At 41.7% G+C, this 19,129-nt stretch overlaps 1 protein-coding gene and 2 non-coding genes across 4 annotated transcripts; all 3 read left to right on the forward strand.

Annotated features, from left to right (window-relative positions):
- The first annotated feature begins 4,424 nt into the window (after nucleotides 1–4,424).
- On the forward strand, nucleotides 4,425–18,388 carry nucleolin (nucleolin multifunctional protein). 2 transcript variants are annotated; one of them, XM_085990187.1, is made up of 15 exons: nucleotides 4,425–4,580; nucleotides 5,626–5,721; nucleotides 6,146–6,296; nucleotides 7,021–7,116; nucleotides 10,590–10,727; nucleotides 11,910–12,002; nucleotides 13,602–13,728; nucleotides 14,241–14,377; nucleotides 14,853–14,982; nucleotides 15,098–15,246; nucleotides 15,553–15,670; nucleotides 15,993–16,120; nucleotides 16,240–16,366; nucleotides 16,670–16,911; nucleotides 17,995–18,388. In XM_085990187.1, the coding sequence occupies exons 1-15, from the start codon at nucleotides 4,563–4,565 to the stop codon at nucleotides 18,045–18,047; spliced, it is 1,803 nt and encodes a 600-aa protein (XP_085846313.1). In that variant the 5' UTR covers nucleotides 4,425–4,562; the 3' UTR covers nucleotides 18,048–18,388. The 2 variants fall into 2 exon arrangements, with proteins under 2 accessions (XP_085846313.1, XP_085846314.1); XM_085990188.1 differs by having other exon boundaries at nucleotides 13,605–13,728.
- Nucleotides 13,453–13,521, forward strand: LOC147115707 (small nucleolar RNA SNORD82). Its single transcript, XR_015078883.1, has one exon. It is a non-coding gene; the product is annotated as a small nucleolar RNA SNORD82 (small nucleolar RNA).
- Nucleotides 15,408–15,485, forward strand: LOC147115708 (small nucleolar RNA SNORD20). The gene has a single exon (XR_015078887.1). It is a non-coding gene; the product is annotated as a small nucleolar RNA SNORD20 (small nucleolar RNA).
- Nucleotides 18,389–19,129: the final 741 nt, after the last annotated feature.

Here is a 19,129-nt window from a genome sequence, read left to right on the forward strand (position 1 = left end):
ATTTAGGACAGAGAGGAGGAGGAATTTCTTCACCCAGAGAGTGGTGAACCTGTGGAATTCTCTACCACAGAAGGCAGTTGAGGCAAATTCATTAAATATATTCAAGAAGGAGTTAGATATATTTCTTAAGGCTAAAGGGATCAAGGGATATGGGGAGAAAGCAAGGACAGGGTACTGAATTTGGATGATCAGCCATGATCTCATTAAATGGCGGAGCAGGCTTGAGGGGCCAAATGGCCAACTCCTGCTCCTATCTTCTATGTTTCTATGAACTGCATGCATTGACCTAGTGTTGCCAAATTTATCCCACAATAACCATAGTCAAACATATGTCAGTTTGTCAATGTTTCACAAGAAAAAAGTTTTTTTTTACTAGGATTGAGGTTATCAAAATGAATTCGGAACCAATCAAGTGGATGCCAAGATTAGAATTTATCAATCAGATGTTATTTTTTCCAATTGCTGATTGCATATGAATTTGGGGCAGAAAGGATTTAAAATGAACTGACAGATACTGAGATGCAGTTACTTTGTGTTTGTCCCCAAAGAAGCTGTATACCGCAAATAAGCTGCTCATAATGCAGCTTTAAAAACGTTTCCTTTTCTGGAAAAGAATTTTCTAGGGCATGCTAAACTGTTATTCAGCTTTTGAGCTAAGGAAGATGTTTTCAGATGTGAATGCTTTATCTGAGCATTCCTGTCACTACACTTGTGGAATTGCCAATATTTGGAAATAAAATTGGGAGTAGGATGGGAGCGGTGTTCATTTTTACTTAAAATTTTAAAAATCCAATGATTCTCACATTTAGGATTTTACTACAAAACATACCATGATGTGACATAACAGAAATGCTGGAGTTTTTCCAGCGTTGCTGTTGTTATTTCAGATTCCCAACATCCGCAGTATTTTGCTATTGTACTATGATGTGACATTGGTTTGCTTTGATTACAGCACCTAATTATGCTCTGTAACTTTGAAATATGTTTTTAGTTTGTTTGCACGTGCACCGTGGCAATCCCATTGCTATAGTGGCATACCCGAGAGAGAACCTCCACCATCTGTTTGAGCTGTCAAATTCCCGGGGAAATGGGAGGACTGTCTCTCTTCTCGCCCCAACAAGACTGCAGGCACCAAGTCAAGTGGACCAGAAAGAACCAACCTGTGCCTGTTTCTGTAAACCACATTTTAGTTTTATTTTGAGAAAATAAAACTTTCCCACAAGTTGAAAAGAGCTAAACATGACTGTTAGCATTAATAGTAAATGGATGTTTAACACATTGTTTCACAATCATGTGTTCATTATTTTAATGGAGGGCTTTAATCAATTTATTTTACCATGTAAAGTTGTATTCAAGTAGCTTCAGCTTTTATTTTCATACTTAAAATATCTATAACCATTCTAGGGGATTTTATTTATGGCTTCAAAGGTACATTTACAATGAGCTCCACAATGCACCAAATAAAATGTCAAAAAACTATTTTAGAAACATAGAAGATAGGAGCAGGGGTAGGCCATTCGGCCCCTCGAGCCCGCTCCGCCATTCAATGAGATCATGGCTGATCATCTAAATTCAGTACCCTGTCCCTGCCTTCTCCCCATATCCCTTTAGCCTTAAGAAATGTATCCAACTCTTTTTTGAATATATTTAATGAACTGGCCTCCACCGCCCTCTGTGGCAGAGAATTCCACAGGTTCACCACTCTCTGGGTGAAGAAATTCCTCCTCATTTCAGTCCTAAATGGCTCACCCCTTATCCTTAGACTATGACCCCTGGTTCTGGACTCCCCGGCCATCAGAAACATCCTTCCTGCATCTAGTCTGTCCAGGCCTGACAAAATGTTATAGATTTCGATGAGATCCCCTCTCAATCTTCTAAACTCCAGTGAGTATAAGCCCAATCGACACAATCTCTCCTCATACGTCATTCCTGCCATCCCAGGTATCAGCCTGGTGAATCTTCGCTGCACTCCTTCCATGGCAACAACGTTCTTCCTCAGGTAAGGCGACCAAAACTGCACACAATACTCAAGGTGCGGTCTCACCAAGGCCCTGTACAACTGTAGCAAGACATCCTTGTTCCTGTACTCAAACCCTCTTGCTACAAAGGCCAACATACCATTTGCCTTCTTAACCGCCTGCTGCACCTGCATGCTTACCTTCAGCGACTGGTGCACAAGAACACCCAGGTCTCTTTGCACTTCCCCTTCTCCCAATCTATTGCCATTCAAATAATAATCTGCCTTCCTGTTTTTGCCACCAAAGTGGATAACCTCACATTTATCCACATTATATTGCATTTGCCATGTTTTTGCCCAATCACCCAATCTGTCCAAATCGTACTGGAGTTTCACGACATCCTCCTCACAGCATACCCTCCCACCCAGCTTTGTGTCGTCTGCAAATTTGGAGATATTACATCCAATTCCCTCGTCCAGATCATTAATATATATTGTGAACAGCTGGGGTCCTAGCACCGATCCTTGCGGAACCCCACTAGTCACTGCCTGCCACTCGGAAAACGACCCGTTTATTCCAACTCTTTGCTTTCTGTCCGCCAACCAGTTCTCTATCCGAGTCAATACCTTGCCCCCAATCCCATGTGCCTTAATTTTGCACGCTAATCTCTTATGCGGGACCTTATCAAAAGCCTTCTGAAAGTCCAAATACACCACATCCACTGGTTCTCCCTTATCTATTTTACCAGTTACATCCTCAAAACATTCCCGTAGATTAGTCAAGCATGATTTACCTTTTGTAAATCCATGTTGACTTTGTCCGATCCTGTCACTGCTTACCAAGTGCTCTGCTATTACATCTTTTATAATAGATTCTAGCATTTTCCCCACTACCGATGTCAGGCTAATTCCCCGCTTTTTCTCGACCACCTTTTTTGAATAGTGGGTTAACATTAGCTACCCTCCAATCCATGGGTACTGTTCCAGAGTCTATCGAGTTCTGGAAGATGACCAGCAATGCATTTACTATTTCTAGGGCCACTTCCTTAAGTACCCTGGGATGTAGATTATCAGGCCCTGGGGATTTATCGGCCTTCAGTCCCATCAATTTTCCTAACACCATTTCCCTACAAATACTGATTTCTTTCAGTTCCTCCCTTTCATCAGACCCTATGTTCCCCAGCATCTCTGGGAGGTTATTTGTGTCCTCCTTTGTGAAGACAGAACCAAAGTATGAATTTAGTTGGTCTGCCATTTCTTTGTTTCCCATTATAAATTCCCCTGATTCTTGGGGAGGGGGGTGGCAATTGCCCTAGAAAATAAATTTCATGACTTCATCACTCACATGTGGTGTGTCAGCCAGTGGCTCCGTTGGTAGCACCCTCGCCTGAGTCAGAAGGTTGTGGGTTCACGTTCCACTCCAGAAATTGAGCATAAAAATCTAGACTGACACTCCTGTGCAGTATTGAGGGAGTGCTGCACTGTCAGAGAGTACTATCTTTTGGTCTCCCAGGTGGACGTAAAAGATCCCATGGCACTATTTTGAAGAGCAGGGGAGTTATCCTTGTGTCCTGGCCAATATTTATCCCTTGATCAACATAACAAAAACAGATTATCTGGTCATTATCACATTGCTGTTTGTGGGAGCTTGCTGTGCACAAATTGGCTACCACATTTCCTACACTGCAACAGTGACTACAATTCAAAAAGTGCTTAATTGGCTGTAAAGCGCTTTGGGATGTCTGGTGGTCGTGAAAGGCACTATATAAATGCAAGTCTTTCTTTCTATATTCCTTCAGCAATTTCTACATTCATCCATTCCCCTATCTGCAGTTTGACCCCCAATAAAGCCTAAGACATATTTTCAACCATCTTAGCGTAAGCTGCTATTTAGCAAAATGAAGTCGTTCTAAAAATTCACCAACATTCTCAAAGTACAGTCAAGTGTCACTCAACCACAGCTTCAGCAAGCACAACCTCCTGCTCCTCCCCCAGCTGAGAGCCATTTTACTTTAGCAATTGAAGAACGCTTCAGATAACTTATATGCCAGTAATATTAATATTTACTGTCGCACAACATCTCAATCTTGCATAGATCGATAAAATATACACAAAGCAGCGATTTTTTTTGTTTCGTCTTTCCGCAAGACCAGTCAGCAGTTACTTTTGAACTGGTCACCGTTTATTTTAAGCTCACAACAGCCATTTTAAAAGAGCGCGTACATCATTCGGCCTTTTGAGTTAATACAGGGCTGCTGATTTGCTGCTTAGAATATTTATCAACTCTGATTGGCTAAGCCTTCCTACAAAGGCTCCGATTCGATTGGTTGGTCGCCTAAGGCGGCGATTGGTCACAGGATTGGGGCGGGGGGTGAACGAACTATTTTCTGGCGCGTGATTGGACAATTGGCTGTGGGGGAACTTGGGAGAGGGACGCTGAATGGGGAAAGGGTGTCACGTGAGCAGGTGATGTATGTCAAAACTGTGACGTCGGCCGTGGCTTTCTCTTTGCTGCGCAGCTTGCTGGGGGAGTAGCACGTGGGTCACTGTTCGTTAGAATTGTCCCGTCTGCTTGATAAAGAACCAGCCAGTCTCTGCCCGAAAAATGGTGAAATTAGCCAAGGTAAGTGCGCCTCTTTTCGGACTGGATTGGACGACATCCAGTGTGCCCTGACGAAGCGCCGTACTGTCGCCGTTCTCGGTCGGTTGGTGCCCGGGTTACGCGCCGAGCGAGGCCTTCGGATCGATGTGTGTTTATGGAGCCTGTGAGGCGAAAGGCTGAAACCGCGTGGTGAGGGGATGGGGGGACGCGCAACATCCCGCGGGGGGGGGGAACTTGTATTAATTATATTCTATATGGTTGTAGGTTTCTCCGCCGCAAAGAGCGCTCGGGCCCTTCTCTCTAGGCCTCGTGTAGATTTTAAAGCGATTTTTTTTTTTCTTCGCTCCATCCGGGCTTTTGGGGCGATGTGCTCCACATCTCGCGAGTGGATGTGAGAGGAAGCGGCGAGCCGGGCTGGCGGGCTGCGGTCGGCTTCCCCCGGGGCACGTGGCCCGGCCCGGCTCGGCACAGCGTGGTGCTGGAAGCCATCCGCTGCTTCCCACCCCCCCTTGTATATTCTCTTTCCTAGTTACCTTTTCCCCCTCCGACATGTAACTAGCTTTTTAAAAGAAATATCCTCGATTCAGTGTATTTCGCTACTCTTCAGGCTTTTTTGGGGGGAGGGGGAAATCCGGGGCAGGAATCGTTTTGTGGAAGCACCCCACGTTTTAGTAAAGCACGTGTGGCTTGAATGCGGTTTCAGTCGCGTTGATGCCTGATTTTGATCGCTTGGGAATTATTTTTGTATTGCCGCTGAAGCATTGCTGAGCGTAATTTAAATGATTTATACTTTGGAATGTTACTAATTAACTTAGAAGCTGCTGATTTTTAAGTCCTGAGGTAGATTGACGTTCAGCGATTTTGTAGGTACCCAATCAAGTAAAGAAAAAGACTACAATTTATATAACACTTTTTTACAGCCAATGAAGTACTTTTGCAGTGTAGTCAAGTAGGAAACGGCTACCCCCTATGAACAATGACAAGGAGAACAACTTTAAGTAATGCCTGGGGGATTAAGTAGCTGGTTAAAAGAAATGTTAAACTCCTAATTTGTTGTATTCTCCAGACCGATAAAAAGCAAGGAAAACCTAAAAAGGCTGCCCCTCCACCACCCCCTGAGGATTTTGAAGAGTCCACTTCCGAGGAGGAAAGTGAAGAAGAGGTGATTATAACAGTTCAGTCATAACTCATCAATTCCTGTGTAATTAATCTGGACATCCACAGTATATCTCTGCAAATCTTTTTGTCGAGAAGATCAATCCGTGTAGAGCGGTGCAACAGCTTAGATGTTTGCAGACCAAATTTAGAGACTTTGGGATGATTCAATGGAGCGTGGGGGTGAAGGTGTATAATCGCCATTGCACTTTTATTCATATGATGATACCACAGTCTGCAAAATTAGTACACCAACTTGGCTCTCTTGGGAACAAGATTAACTTGTTGACGGTTTGAGGGTTAAAATGAATTTTCCAGTTTGTCCAGATGATTTTGAGATTTGTTGCTAAAAGTAGTCCTAATTACTTCTACAGTAGAATGTATTAGTAAACTTGAGAATCTCATTCCATTTAAATGTTGCATTGATTTAGGAACTGCCAGCAGCTCCTGTTAAAAAGGCTGCAACTCCAGCAGCTAAGACCCCACAGTCTGCCAACAAAAAAAATGGTAAGGCTGTAAAAAAAGAGAGCAGTGAGGAAGAGGATGAAGAGGAGGAAGATGACGAAGAGGATGATGGCTCTGGTAAGTACTCAAAGATGAATTTCAATACTTGTTTGTCATCTCTAGTTTGTGAAACTCCTTTTAATGCAGTAAAACATCCCAAGGTGCTTTTTGGTGTTGTAAAACAGAAATTTGACAGAGGCAGGCCAAGAGAGCATTGGAATAGTCTGGAGGTAGCTAAGGCATGGATGGAGGTTTCAAGTGGTGGGTAAATGCTCCATGTGGTGCAGTACTGCGCTTTGGTCCAAGAGTATCTTGTCCTTGGCTGTGCTTCAACCCAACAGTTTGTCTCACGGAGATCAAAATTGGGGAGGAGGTGTGTTTGGGTATGTGGACAGGTTCATAGCCTGCCAATGTTTACTGTTGGCCCATTTGAGAAAGAATGGCTACGTAATGAAAGTTCGATTCACCAAACTTCTCCCCCCCCCCCCCCCCCCCCCCCAACCCAATTGTGAGGGTGGAAAGGAAGGAAAAAAGTTTGTGCCACCTTTTTATTTAATGCAATTTGGCAAGAGTATATAGAAACGCAGGAGTAGGCCATTCGGCCCCTCGAGCCTGTTCTGCAATTCAATGAGATCATGGCTGGTCACCCAAATTCAGTACCCTATCCCTGCTTTCTCCCCATATCCCTTGATCCCTTTAGCCTTAAGTGTGAGAAAGCAGCTTTCTTGGAGGAGTAGAATGAATATGTAAGTAGAAGACTCCTGTAGTAAATCATGTCATGCATGAACATTTTTTCTTTCAGAGGAAGAATCTGAAGAAGAGAAACCTGTAGCCAAGCATGCAGCTGCTCTGACTAAAAAAGCAAAGGAAGAATCTGATGAGGATGAAGACGAGGATGGTAAATAAAATCTTATTTCGTGAAAGCTATGGAATCTAGACTCCTTTGGCTTAGTGAATTTAACTAGAGACTGAGTTGAAACCCCCATTTGGGCAGATAGCTGGTCCCACCAGAAACAACAGGGGCATGCTAGAATTGGCATCTGGCCTCAGAGAAGCCAATGCTGCTCCGTAACCTCTATAACCATGTGCATGTAGGGCAAGTGGAGTGTGTTGCAGTGGCAGAACATCTGAGCAATAGTGATCGTTATATAGGTAGGTTTAAAGCCGTTATGGAAAAGGACAAAGTAAAATCTAGTGCAAATACCGAACTGGAGGAGAGCTAGGGTTCTCGCAGGGGTGGATTGGAAACAAAAGATTATCCATGAAAACAGTAAATAAGCAATGGGGTGGAGATACTTCGGTTACAAACAGCATATTGCCATTTGGAGGAAAGATGATGGGGCATCCAAAGCTAGGTCGACAATGAAGGAGATAGAGGTTAAAATAAAACAGAAAAAGGCTTTATGATGTCAGGTACCGAATACAGTAGAAAACCAGGTAGAATAGATTAGCAGGTAGCATAAATAATAACCCAAGATAAAAAGTAAAAGAACACTTAAAAGGAATGGTGGGGCTGATGAACAAAAAAAGAAATCTTGTGGAGGCACGATTGTGGTACTGAATGAGTAATTTGCACCTGTGGGGCAGTAGATATTGGATGGGATAAAAATAGATGGAAAGGAGGTTGGCATCACTCAAAAGTTAACACGTTGCTTAGGGAGCTTCGGTGTGTCTGAGGAACCTGATTGAGTTCTTTGAAGGAACAGAAGGGGTTGATGAAGGTAGTGAAACATAGAAGATAGGAGCAGGAGTAGGCCACGCGGCCCCTTGAGCCTGCTCCGCCATTTAATGAGATCATGGCTTATCATCCAAACTCAGTACCCTGTCCCTGCCTTCTCCCCATATCCCTTTAGCCTTAAGAAATATATCTAACTCCTTAAATATATTTAATGAATTGGCCTCAACTGCCTTCTGTGGTAGAGAATTCCACAGGTTCACCACTCTTGGTAAAGAAATTCCTCCTCCTCTCTGTCCTAAATGGCTTACCCCTTATCTTTAGACTGTGACCCCTGGTTCTGGACTCCCCTGCCATCGGGAACATCCTTCCTGCGTCTAGTCTTGTTAGAATTTTATACGTTTCAATGAGATCCCCTCATTCTTTTAAACTACAGCGAGTATAAGCCCAATCGACCCATTCTCTCATATGTCATTCCTGCCATCCCAGGTATCAGCCTGGTGAATCTTCGCTGAACTCCTTCCATGGCAAGAACATACTTCCTCAGATAAGGTGACCAAAACTGCACACAATACTCAAGGTGTGGTCTCACCAAAGCCCTGTACAACTGCAGCAAGACATCGTTGTTCCTGTACTCAAACCCTCTCTCTATGAAGGACAACATACCAACCGCTTGCTGCACCTGCATGCTTGCCTTCAGCGACTGGTGCACAAGGACACCCAAGTCTCGTTGCACTTCCCCTTCTCCCAATCTATTGCCGTTCAGATAATCTGCCTTCCTGTTTTTGCCACCAAAGTGGATAACCTTGCATTTATCCACATTATACTGCATCTGCCCAATCACCCAACCTGTCCAAATCATACTGGAGTTTCTTGACATCCTCCTCACAGCACACACGCCCACCCAGCTTTGTCGTCTGCAAACTTGGAGATATTACATCTAGTTCCCTCGTCTAGATCATTAATATATATTGTGAATAGCTGGGGTCCAAGGACTGATCCCTGCGGTACCTCACTAGTCACTGCCTGCCACTTAGAAAAAGACCCGTTTATTCCAACTCTGCTTCCTGTCTGCCAACCAGCTCTATCCAAGTCAGTACCTTGCCCCCAATCCCATGTGCCTTAACTTTACACGCTAATCTCTTATGCGGGACCTTATCGAAAGCCTTCTGAAAGTCCAAATACACCACATCCACTGGTTCTCCCTTATCTATTCTACCAGTTACATCCTCCAAAAATTGCCGTGTGTGTGTATATGGACTTTCAAAGGGCGTTTAATAAAGTATCACAACAGTCCTCTTTGGGGGTGAAAAAAGAAGCACATGGTATTAAAAGGGTGGTGGTAACTTGGGTACATAATTGGCTCAGGGATACGAAGGAGGCAGAGCAGTGGTGAACGGATGTTTTCGCTGACAAAATTATGCAGTGAGGACCCCCAGTGGTCAGTATTGGGACCATTGCTTTTCTTTTGTATATAAATAACCTGGAGTTGGGTATAGGGAGTACAATTTAGAAGTTTGCGGATGATCCAAAACTTGGCCAAGTGGTAAATAGTAAGCAGGATAGTAACAGACTTGAGAGAAACAGACTGATAATGGGCAGACATGGCAATTTACTGCCAGATAAACAGACTTGGTATGGGCAGGCTCATGGCAATTTAATGCAGATAAGTGTGAAGTGATGTACTTTGGGGGGAAAATGGAGTTGGTATAATCTCAATGGGACTATTTTGAAGGGGGTGCAAGAGCAGGGAGAGCTGGGGGTGAAGGTAGCAGGCAAGTTCATAAGGCAATTAAAGCGTATGGGATACTTTGTAAATCAGGCCATAAAGTACAAAAGCCAGGAAGTTATGCTGAACCGTTACAAATTACTGGTTAGGCCTCAGCTGGAGTATTATGTACAATTCTCGGCACCACACTTTATGAAGGATGTCAAGGCCCTGGAGAGGGTACAGAGGTTTACCAGGATGATACCAGGGGTGAGGGAGTTCAGTTATGTGGAGAGATTGGAGAAACTGGGATTGTTCTCCTTGGAGCAGAGAAGGTTACGGGGAGACCTAATAGAGGCTTTCAAAATTATGAAGGACAAGTAGGGAGAAATTATTTCATCTTGCAAGTGGTCATACATTTAAAATAATTAGCAAAATAACAGACTATTGGATTTTTGGATACTAAAGGATATGGGGATAGTGCGGGAAGTGGTGTTGAGGTAGAAGATCAGCCATGATCTTAGTGAATGGCGGAACAGGCTCAAAAGGCCGAATGGCCTACTTTTGCTAGTTCTTATTGGGGGAAATGATAAGAAATTTCTTCACACAGGGTTGTTATGATCTGGAACACTAGCTGAAAGTGTGGTGGTATCATTCCATGGTAACGTTCAAAACTCAATTGGACATGTGCTTGAAGAGGACTGATCTGCAGGGTTATGGGGGGAAAACACTAAATTGGGCAGCTTGTTTAAAGAGCTGGCGCAGGCATGACGTGCCGAATGGCGGCCTCCTGTGCTGTTAGATGCTATGATTCTGTTAGTTGAGAAGCACATTGCCCCCGCCCTCTGGTAGTTGGATAACCTACGACACTATTTAGACTTGTATATGGTTACTTGAAGGTTCTTCGCATTGGTGGGAATTCATGTTGAGATTTGGATGCATCAGTCCTCCCCATTTCACTTTAATTTTTAACATTTTCTAATCTTAGAATCAGAAGAGGAAGATGCTATGGATACAGCACCACCACCCAAGGCAAAAAAAGCTGGCATGGTAAAAGTTCAGGAAGATGACGATGATGATGAAGAAGATGACGATGAAGAAGATAGTGAAGAAGAGGAGGATAGTGGTAAGTTTAAATGTCTATTTAAGGTGATAACCTGTATAATGCAAGTGTTGTGCAAGTAATTCATTCCACGTGAGAATTTTAAAATATCAATTGTATAGGTCCTCTACTGGCATCTAAAAGTCAAGATCTAAGCTAGTATAAATCTTAAGTCCTGGTTTTGAAGGCAGCTTGCTCTACATTTTTAGTAATGTGGCTGTCTGATAGTTTGCACATTTTTAGAGGTATTTGGCCACTGTTGGAAACTAGTTTCAGGTGCTGTAAGTATATTGTGGTAAATTAATAACTTGTAAATAGAATATCCATAAAATTCCTCCCTTCTGGTAATGCTGTTAAACAGCTGTTTGAGCTCCTCAGTCTGGGTAAATCAAAAGATCTGATGTCCAATGTCCGCTCTGTCCTAACTGCCCAAGTAAGCAAAGCGACTGTTGTAACGAGGTAATTTTCAGTCTTTGCCATATTTGAAGTATTCTGCCTCCGTTGCATGTAGCAGGCACAATGATTTGGATTTGAAGTGAATTGCTTGCGATGCATTTATAATTTAGATTGCATACAATCCTTGTATACATTAATCTGGCAAGTTCAACACTCATTGACTTTGTATGCAGCAAGGGTACATAATTCATATACAGTGTACAATATATGGATTGATTATACACTATCCATTGGCCTCAGTTGCACTCCAAGGAGATCATTTGCAGCTCTAGGGCCAATAGAAGGAATATATTTTTGATTGCCCATAACAAGCAAACCGGCTTACTTGATGGCAAACATGTGATGTCCCCTTTCAATTCTGCAGACAGTCTAGTGAAGTTCAGTTTGTCTTTGGTTCATTTCGTAGCTGGCATTTTTAAATTTACATAAGGATTCCAGTCTTTACTGAACTGGCAACCGGAAAACTTGAGCAAAGACGGAGTTGTGGTACGAATAGTTTGCAATCCACCCACCATGTTTTATGGATGTACTGCAGAGTACACATTACTACAAGATGTGTTGGCTGAACAGCTGTTCAAAACATGCATTGGAAATCCTTGCAATAGCAGAGGTTTGAACATCTGTTCCGTTGAAAAGAGCATTTTCCCAGTAATGAGGGTGGGAAAGCTTAGAATGCCAACATTGTTGGTCTGACATGCCAGCTGATTTTTCCCTCAAATTAATAATCTTGTGTTGACTGACCCTTTTCAGAGATAGTTGTGCCAAAGAAAGCGGGAAAGAGAAAGAAAGAGGAGCAGAAGGCAGTGACTCCAGCTAAAAAGCAGAAGACGACTGAAAGTGACGGTGAGTGCAAGGGAAACTCTTAGCATTTAGGAAAAAGAATGTTCTGGGTTGAAGTTTAAAGCTTTCAAAACATTAAACGGTGATTCAGAAGGGTATGGTAAAATGAATACCAGTCCACATGAGACATTAAAAAGAGGCAGTGTACCCAAATCAATTAGGGTGAACATTGGTGAGCGGCAGCAGTTTATTTTTGTAATGAGCTGAAGTTGGAAGGTGGGTGGCACAAATGAGGCTTTCTGGAGCAGTTGTGCTGAGATGAGCCTGGAAGTAGGCAGTCTTTATAAAGAAGAGGAGATGGAGTTGGACACTTACGATAGCAAAATACTGCAGATGCTGGAAATCCGAAATAACAGAAAATGCTGGAAAAACTCAGCAGGCCAGGCAACATCCGTGGAGAGAAAATAGTCAATGTTTTGGGTCAGACCCTTTGTCAAGACTGGAAAGGCACAGGAAATGAAACAGATTGAAAGGCCAGGCTGGGAGAGAACAAAAGAGAAGTGAAGAGACATTAGGAGGTATTCAAAACGAGACAAGATGGTGATGGGACTAGTGGAGACAAAAGACGGCTCTAGATTAGGTGTGAAATGTGCTGGCAGAATGGGAGACAGCTGCCATGTGGGAGAGAGGGAAAAAAGGGGGGGCCAAAACAAATGTGTGGATAAGCTTGCGATCCTTAACATCAGAAAGGAAGGAAAAAAGTTTTTTGTTGAAGCGTCGGATGAGTCGAAGGATGAAATGGAACTATGGACCCGGGCAGCTTTGAGATATAGTGCGTCGGTGCTGCTGAAGAGAGGTTGAGAGTGTTCATGTGGCGCCGCATGGCGTTGAGCGTGGATCTCAAGATGTGGCGAGAGCAGTAGTTCGAGGAACGATGAATATCTTGGAGATATTTGTAATCCTGGATGGACACTTAGCTTGGTGTCAAACAAGATGCTGTGGTTGCAAAGATTCTGGTTCTGCTTCAGTTGAAGATGGTCTTTGGCAGGGACCAAAGAAGAGTGGCTTCAGTCTTCAGACATTGCAGGGGTCAAAATTAAATAGTGGAGAAGTAGAGCTTGGACTCCAAAGAGCAGCATGAGGAAGAGGTAAAGGATTGATTCTTGGGTGGCTCAAGTGGTGACTGAGTATCGTAAAAGCCATTGCTAGAGAGGTCTTGATTGGATTGGGTAATGCTTCATACCCTGAAATGAAATGAATTTTTATAGGTTATTATTTCTTGTTCACAAAACTGTTGCTCCTGTAATCAGTCTTACTGATAGAATGACTGTTTAACCTGCAGCTATGGGGAGTTCAGTAATTTTTTGTGGAGGCTGGAATACTTATGCTTGCTTTGATTTGAAAGCTGAATCAACTGCTAGCTTTCTAACATGCATCTGTGGTTCCTGTTCAGGAAAACTTGAATGTTTTTTAAGAACGAATTCACTTCAAATTATTGGATTTTTCTACTACTTACACAAATGATGATCATCAAAAGGGACTTAATACTGAAGTGTATGATGTTTTTTTGTTCCTGATGTGTCAGTAGTATGCCTTGTGGACTATTGAAGTCTCAAAATGATGCACATTATAAGCTTTCCTTTTCTGCTTGACTTAATATAGCAGCCTTTTCGCTGTTTGTTGGAAACTTGAACTCTGAAAAGAACTTTGAAGAACTAAAGAAGGCATTGAATGACTTCTTCAGCAAAAAGAAACTTTCAGTCACAGATGTCCGAATTGGAGCTAGCAGGTACTTCTTTATGTATCAATTGGCAGTATTTTTCAAAGACCAGTTTCTAGAATTGGAGTAGCGGGTTACATTGTATGGATTTTCCCTATTCTGATTCTTGTATACAGTAAGATACCTATGCTAACTTAGTGGATATCAGCTGGGGCAGTTGCATTAAGTTCTAGGCCCCTCATTTAGGGAAGGGGGTAAAATCTCTTCTGATAGCCGTCAATTAAACCTGCTGGATGTGTAGATATGTAGCTATAGGGTAAAGACACTGGATGGTCCTGGATGATTGGCTACTATAGAGGTAGATTTACATCAGTAATGTCTATTTGCACATGGTTTCAAATAGTGACATCTGACATGGGAGTTCTAACATTGGGATCCCAAGACTAGAGTTTGCAATAAACATACGTAAGAATGCTGATTGGGGATGCCAAATATATACTATATCAAATTGTTTATTTTTGATCGTGTGTGTGAATTTTAGGCATTCTTTTGAGAATTTGAAGTGTTCCTTTTTGGTATAGGAAATTTGGCTATGTAGACTTTGAAACTGAAGATCAACTGGAAAAGGCATTGGAATTCAATGGAAACAAAGTTCTGGGGTATGCAGTCAAACTTGACAAAGCACGGAGCAAGGAAAGCAATGCAGATAACAAAAGAGGTACGAGCTGGTTCCCATTTTGTATGCTGTTTCCAGCCACTGAGTTATCCTTTTTAAACAATCGCACCTCTGTTCCAGCAGACATTGGCATAAAGCACACAACTTCCTCTTTGATTTGGCATCAAATGGGTAATCTTTGGTCACCAGAATGGCTGGTGTACAAAGTGGAAAATGTTATGATGCAGTAAGGATGCCCTTGTTGGGTGGTGTTAATGCCACCAGAGCACTAGATGTAACCTTATTCCACTTGGCTGTGTTATATCTGACCTAGCACTAACATTCCTTCTGTTATATCTTTTATCTTGCTTGTTGCCCCCCCTCTACAAAGAAAAAAAATTGCATACAGTGCACACTTTCTGGCCAGAAACAAGTAACATGTTTGTCAACATTGACTTGACCCCCTCTGGTATATGGTCATATTTTTGTATGTTAATAGGAAATGTCCATGAAAACTAATAAAATGTTTTTATTGCAGAAAGGGACTACAGAACATTGTTTGTCAAGAATCTTCCATTCAAGATAACTCAGAATGACCTGAAAGAGATTTTTGATGATGCCATTGACATTAGAATTCCTGCTGCTCGTGATGGTTCAGGAACTCGGGGGTACGTTTTAATGTTGATGACTGACCTGAGAGTTTCTTCCCCTCTCTTAAAAATGTGATGCATTAGAAAGATGGTTTTTAAGCAGTAGATTGACACTCTATTTTCTTGAATTCAGCATTGCATACATTGAATTTGAAAATGAAGCAGCTGCAGATAAAGCATTGGAACAGAAACAAGGCACTGAAGTTGAGGGACGGTCCATCGTTATTGACTTCACTGGTGATAAGAGTATGTTAAATGTAAAAGGTGGACAAACGCAACCAGGTATGAATTTTTGTGAAATGTTTATCTAAAATTTGTATTTTAAAAATTAATCTTGAATTCTAAGCATGTAGATCACCCAAGAATTTGAGCAGGAAAAGTTATTTTGAATGATTGATTTATGATGACAAGTCATGAATCTTGTCTTCAGATGTTTTGATAGCTGGATATGATGATTTTTCTGTCTGATAAGTGATGAAACTTTTTGAACAATTCCTCTAGATAGTCAAGTACTGATCCAGCTGTAATAAAACAAAACTTCATATAAGAGCTGATGAATTTAAAATGACGTGCTAATTTTCATTTTAGATTCCAATACACTCATTGTAAATAACTTGGCATATTCTGCAACAGAAGAAACCCTTCAGAGTATTTTTGAAAAAGCATCATCGATCAGAATACCAGAAAGGAATGGCAGACCAAAAGGGTAAGATGAGTGTGTTTGAAACATCTGGTGTGGGAATCTCTGAACCCCCATAGCAATCTTCCTACCTTGATACTGTAACATGCTAAAAATTATACTGTAACATGCTAAAAATTTGATATTATGTAACTCACTAAAGCAGAACTACAGGCAACCAAGAAAGAATTGGGCTCTGAAGATTTTCCCCATATTCATTTACATTGTTGGGATAATCCAAGCACTAAAGAAAACCCAAGTAAAATTCCCAGCTGTGGAAAAAATAAGTTGGGAGCGGCTTCATTTCACGATAATATTTGAATATTCTTGTTTCTTTTTTCTGTCCTAGGTTTGCATTTGTTAAGTTTGACTCTATTGAGGATGCTAAAGAAGCTCTTGAGAATCTCACCAATACAGAAATTGAAGGGAGAACTGTGAGGTTGGATTTCAGCAACCATGGACAGAGAAGTGGTGACGGTAAGTAAGGATGCACAAGATTTAATGTTCGCCCTCTAACAATTTGCTAATTTCCAAATGATTTGAATTAATGTCTATTACTGTATTGCACAATGCTTGCTAACCAAATTAACTTTTAGGTCCCAGCAAGACCCTGTTTGTTCGTGGCCTTTCTGATGACACGACTGAAGAAACTTTAAAAGAAGCATTTGAAGGAGCTGAGAGTGCTAGAATTGCGACAGACCGGGACTCTGGAAGATCAAAAGGGTATCTAAATTTTAAATTGCATTTCTGTCCCTTCTCATTGAGCTCCTCACTGTCTGTAATCAGTGACAGTGGATGGATTCGCAAGAGAAGAATAGTAAAACACTGTCTGGCCTGTTTTTTTAAAAGAACGATGGCCAGTCGGTGTCACACTTAAATGTAATAAATTAGCCAGATTTTACATAGTGATTAGATTTATTTATGGCTTAAATGCTAATTTTTAATGTTTTAATTTTGCATTACTGAAGTTTATTGTGTTTCTCCAGTAATAGAAAATAATGCTTGTTGCATGACTTTTTGTTTTAGTTTTGGTTTTGTGGACTTCCCATCCGAAGAAGATGCAAAATTAGCTAAGGAAACAATGGAAGATGGAGAAATTGATGGATGCAAAATTACACTTGACTTTGCTCGACCCAAGGGTGAAAGCCAGCGAGGTGGTCGAGGTGGCTTTGGAGGTGGTTTTGGAAGAGCTAGAAGAGGCAGAGGTGGCTTTGGTGGCAGAGGTCGGGGTGGCCGAGGTGGTGGTGGTGGTCGGGGTGGATTTGGAGGTATGGGGCTATAAATGAGTTTGTTTTATTGTAATGAAGAACTTATTCCAATAAAAGGTAAAAACAATATGATGTGTGCCACTGTACAGTGTAATTTCACAAGACTATATTGTACATGTATTTGATTAAAGTTGATCGTTACTGTATTTTTCATTAATTCAAAATGCCCAAATGTGCAGTAGATTTCATATTTAGATCTGAGCAGAGTGTAGAGGGGAAAATCTGGAGCAATGGGATGGAAAATGGGACAAGCTCTTAGGTATGTAACTCCCCCACGTATGATCTTATGCGCTATGCCTAATGCCCAGGCAGTAAAGATGAGAATATATGCTGTGGATGTGTTTAAATTCATGGATCGTGTAGGTTTGTGGTGTTGTCATTCCTTAAGTATCTGCCCCATTGTGTCCTACATTAATTTTCCCTTGTTTTGTAGGGCTTTTTTTCCTCTTCCAAACAGTACTGAGCCTGTTAAATGATAACCACGCAAGATCACTTTCCAGGAGTCCTGGTTAAACATGACCTGCCTGAACCCAATCCAGGGAAACAGGCCAACTAGCCACAAGCCTGAAAACAACATACAGGAAACTGGTTTATCCGGAGGTTATATGTCCGGAATACTCGATCTAACGGCAAAAATCAGGAGCCGTTTTCTGTAGGTTTTTTTTAGTTCTCGTTGCTTTTTTTTCCCCCCCAGTCAAGCACTGCAAGGTCCGTAGCTATAGCAACAGCTTCAGCTACAGACGCTTGCAGCTGCAGCCGATTGTTTTGAAGCTGTTGCTAAGCAACAGGGTTTGTTGATTCACACGGGGCTTCTCAGTTCTGTATGTTTAAACATTAACTCTGGTATGTCCGGCCCTTTTGATGTTACAGCACCAGCTCGGTCCCGTCAGTGCCGGATATCAAAGTTTCCTGTACCAGGGTTTGAAGCTGGGCTTTTCTGGCCTGTGTAGCTCAGTATCCTATTTAGCCACCAAACCATGTTTTCTAGCCTGTTTTTCTAGGAGCTCCTTTTAATTAGCTTGAATTATCTGCTGTCTTGCCCATTTTTTAGATTTGAACCTAAATCTAAATATTCTTTTGTAGGATTCAGAGGTGGAAAGACGACTCCTCAAGGAAAGAAAATCAAATTTGATTAGCGGCTAATAAGACTGCTTTACCTCTTTGTGTTCAGACAGAGCCTCTGTTGATTGCCTCAGTCGGACATTCCAGAGTTCTGCATGGTCTGGCTGGCTATGCAGTTTGTGGAGTGTGGTGGGAGCTCCATAAGTTTCTGAATGGACTTACAATTAAGTAAAGACAGAAATTGTTGGTACACCCTTGTGGATTTTGTCAAATTTATTAAGTATTCTGTTTTACCGATGTGTAAATGTACTGTTCCCTATGATTTTTTTTTTAGTTACAATGTAAATGCAAAATGATGTTTTAGAATGTTGTGCTTGGCATACTGTCTCTGACGGATTAAAAGGACCTTATTTCATGTTTTGGGTATTCAATAGTGCGCATTAAACTGGTTACTAAACTTGTTTACAATACTGCAGCACTTCCTAAAATACCTCACCTGAAGCACCACCAAAGGTTTGAAGCTGGGCTCTTTTCCATTTTCATATTACGAATAGCAATACTTTGACATTGATAACTTTTTGCTTTGCAAATTCAATTTTAGACCTCATATCGCAGTTACTAGAAATAATTAAGGTGGAAGTGCCAGCTGGCCTATTTCCCCTTCTCTAGCCCCTGGGTTCAAAGTCCAGTAGCACTGCCTGGCTAAGATCAGCTAATATGCACAGACCAGAGTTTAAATTTGGGATCATCCTAGTCTTTCAGTTGCTTGCTTGATTTTGATTTTCTAGGAAAGAAACTTAGTCCAAATCCAGATACTTAATTACTTTGACAAGCAAAATTTAGCATAAGAACTATACCAACACTTACATTGGAACTAAGCTATTGGGATTTGTCAAGTTCCTGAACCACAAATACTAGTTTTAAGAGTTGGAATTTGGCTGTATTTGTGTTTATGCCTCAGTGCAATTAAATCAATCATTAAGATGTGTATTCAAAACTGTACAACATGGTTAAATATGGAAACCATGTTTACAGTATTGCTGCATACATCATTTGGCACTATGATGCTGCAGGTCAGAATTGAAACAACTTGTCCAAGTGTACTTTATCATGTTTTTTATGGGCTGGGTGATGGGTTCTTTTTTGTTTATAAAAA

Source organism: Somniosus microcephalus, chromosome 6, assembly GCF_052327205.1.
Source record: "Somniosus microcephalus isolate GS21.2 chromosome 6, FLI_Smic_1.0, whole genome shotgun sequence".
Classification (NCBI taxonomy): Eukaryota; Metazoa; Chordata; class Chondrichthyes; order Squaliformes; family Somniosidae; genus Somniosus; species Somniosus microcephalus.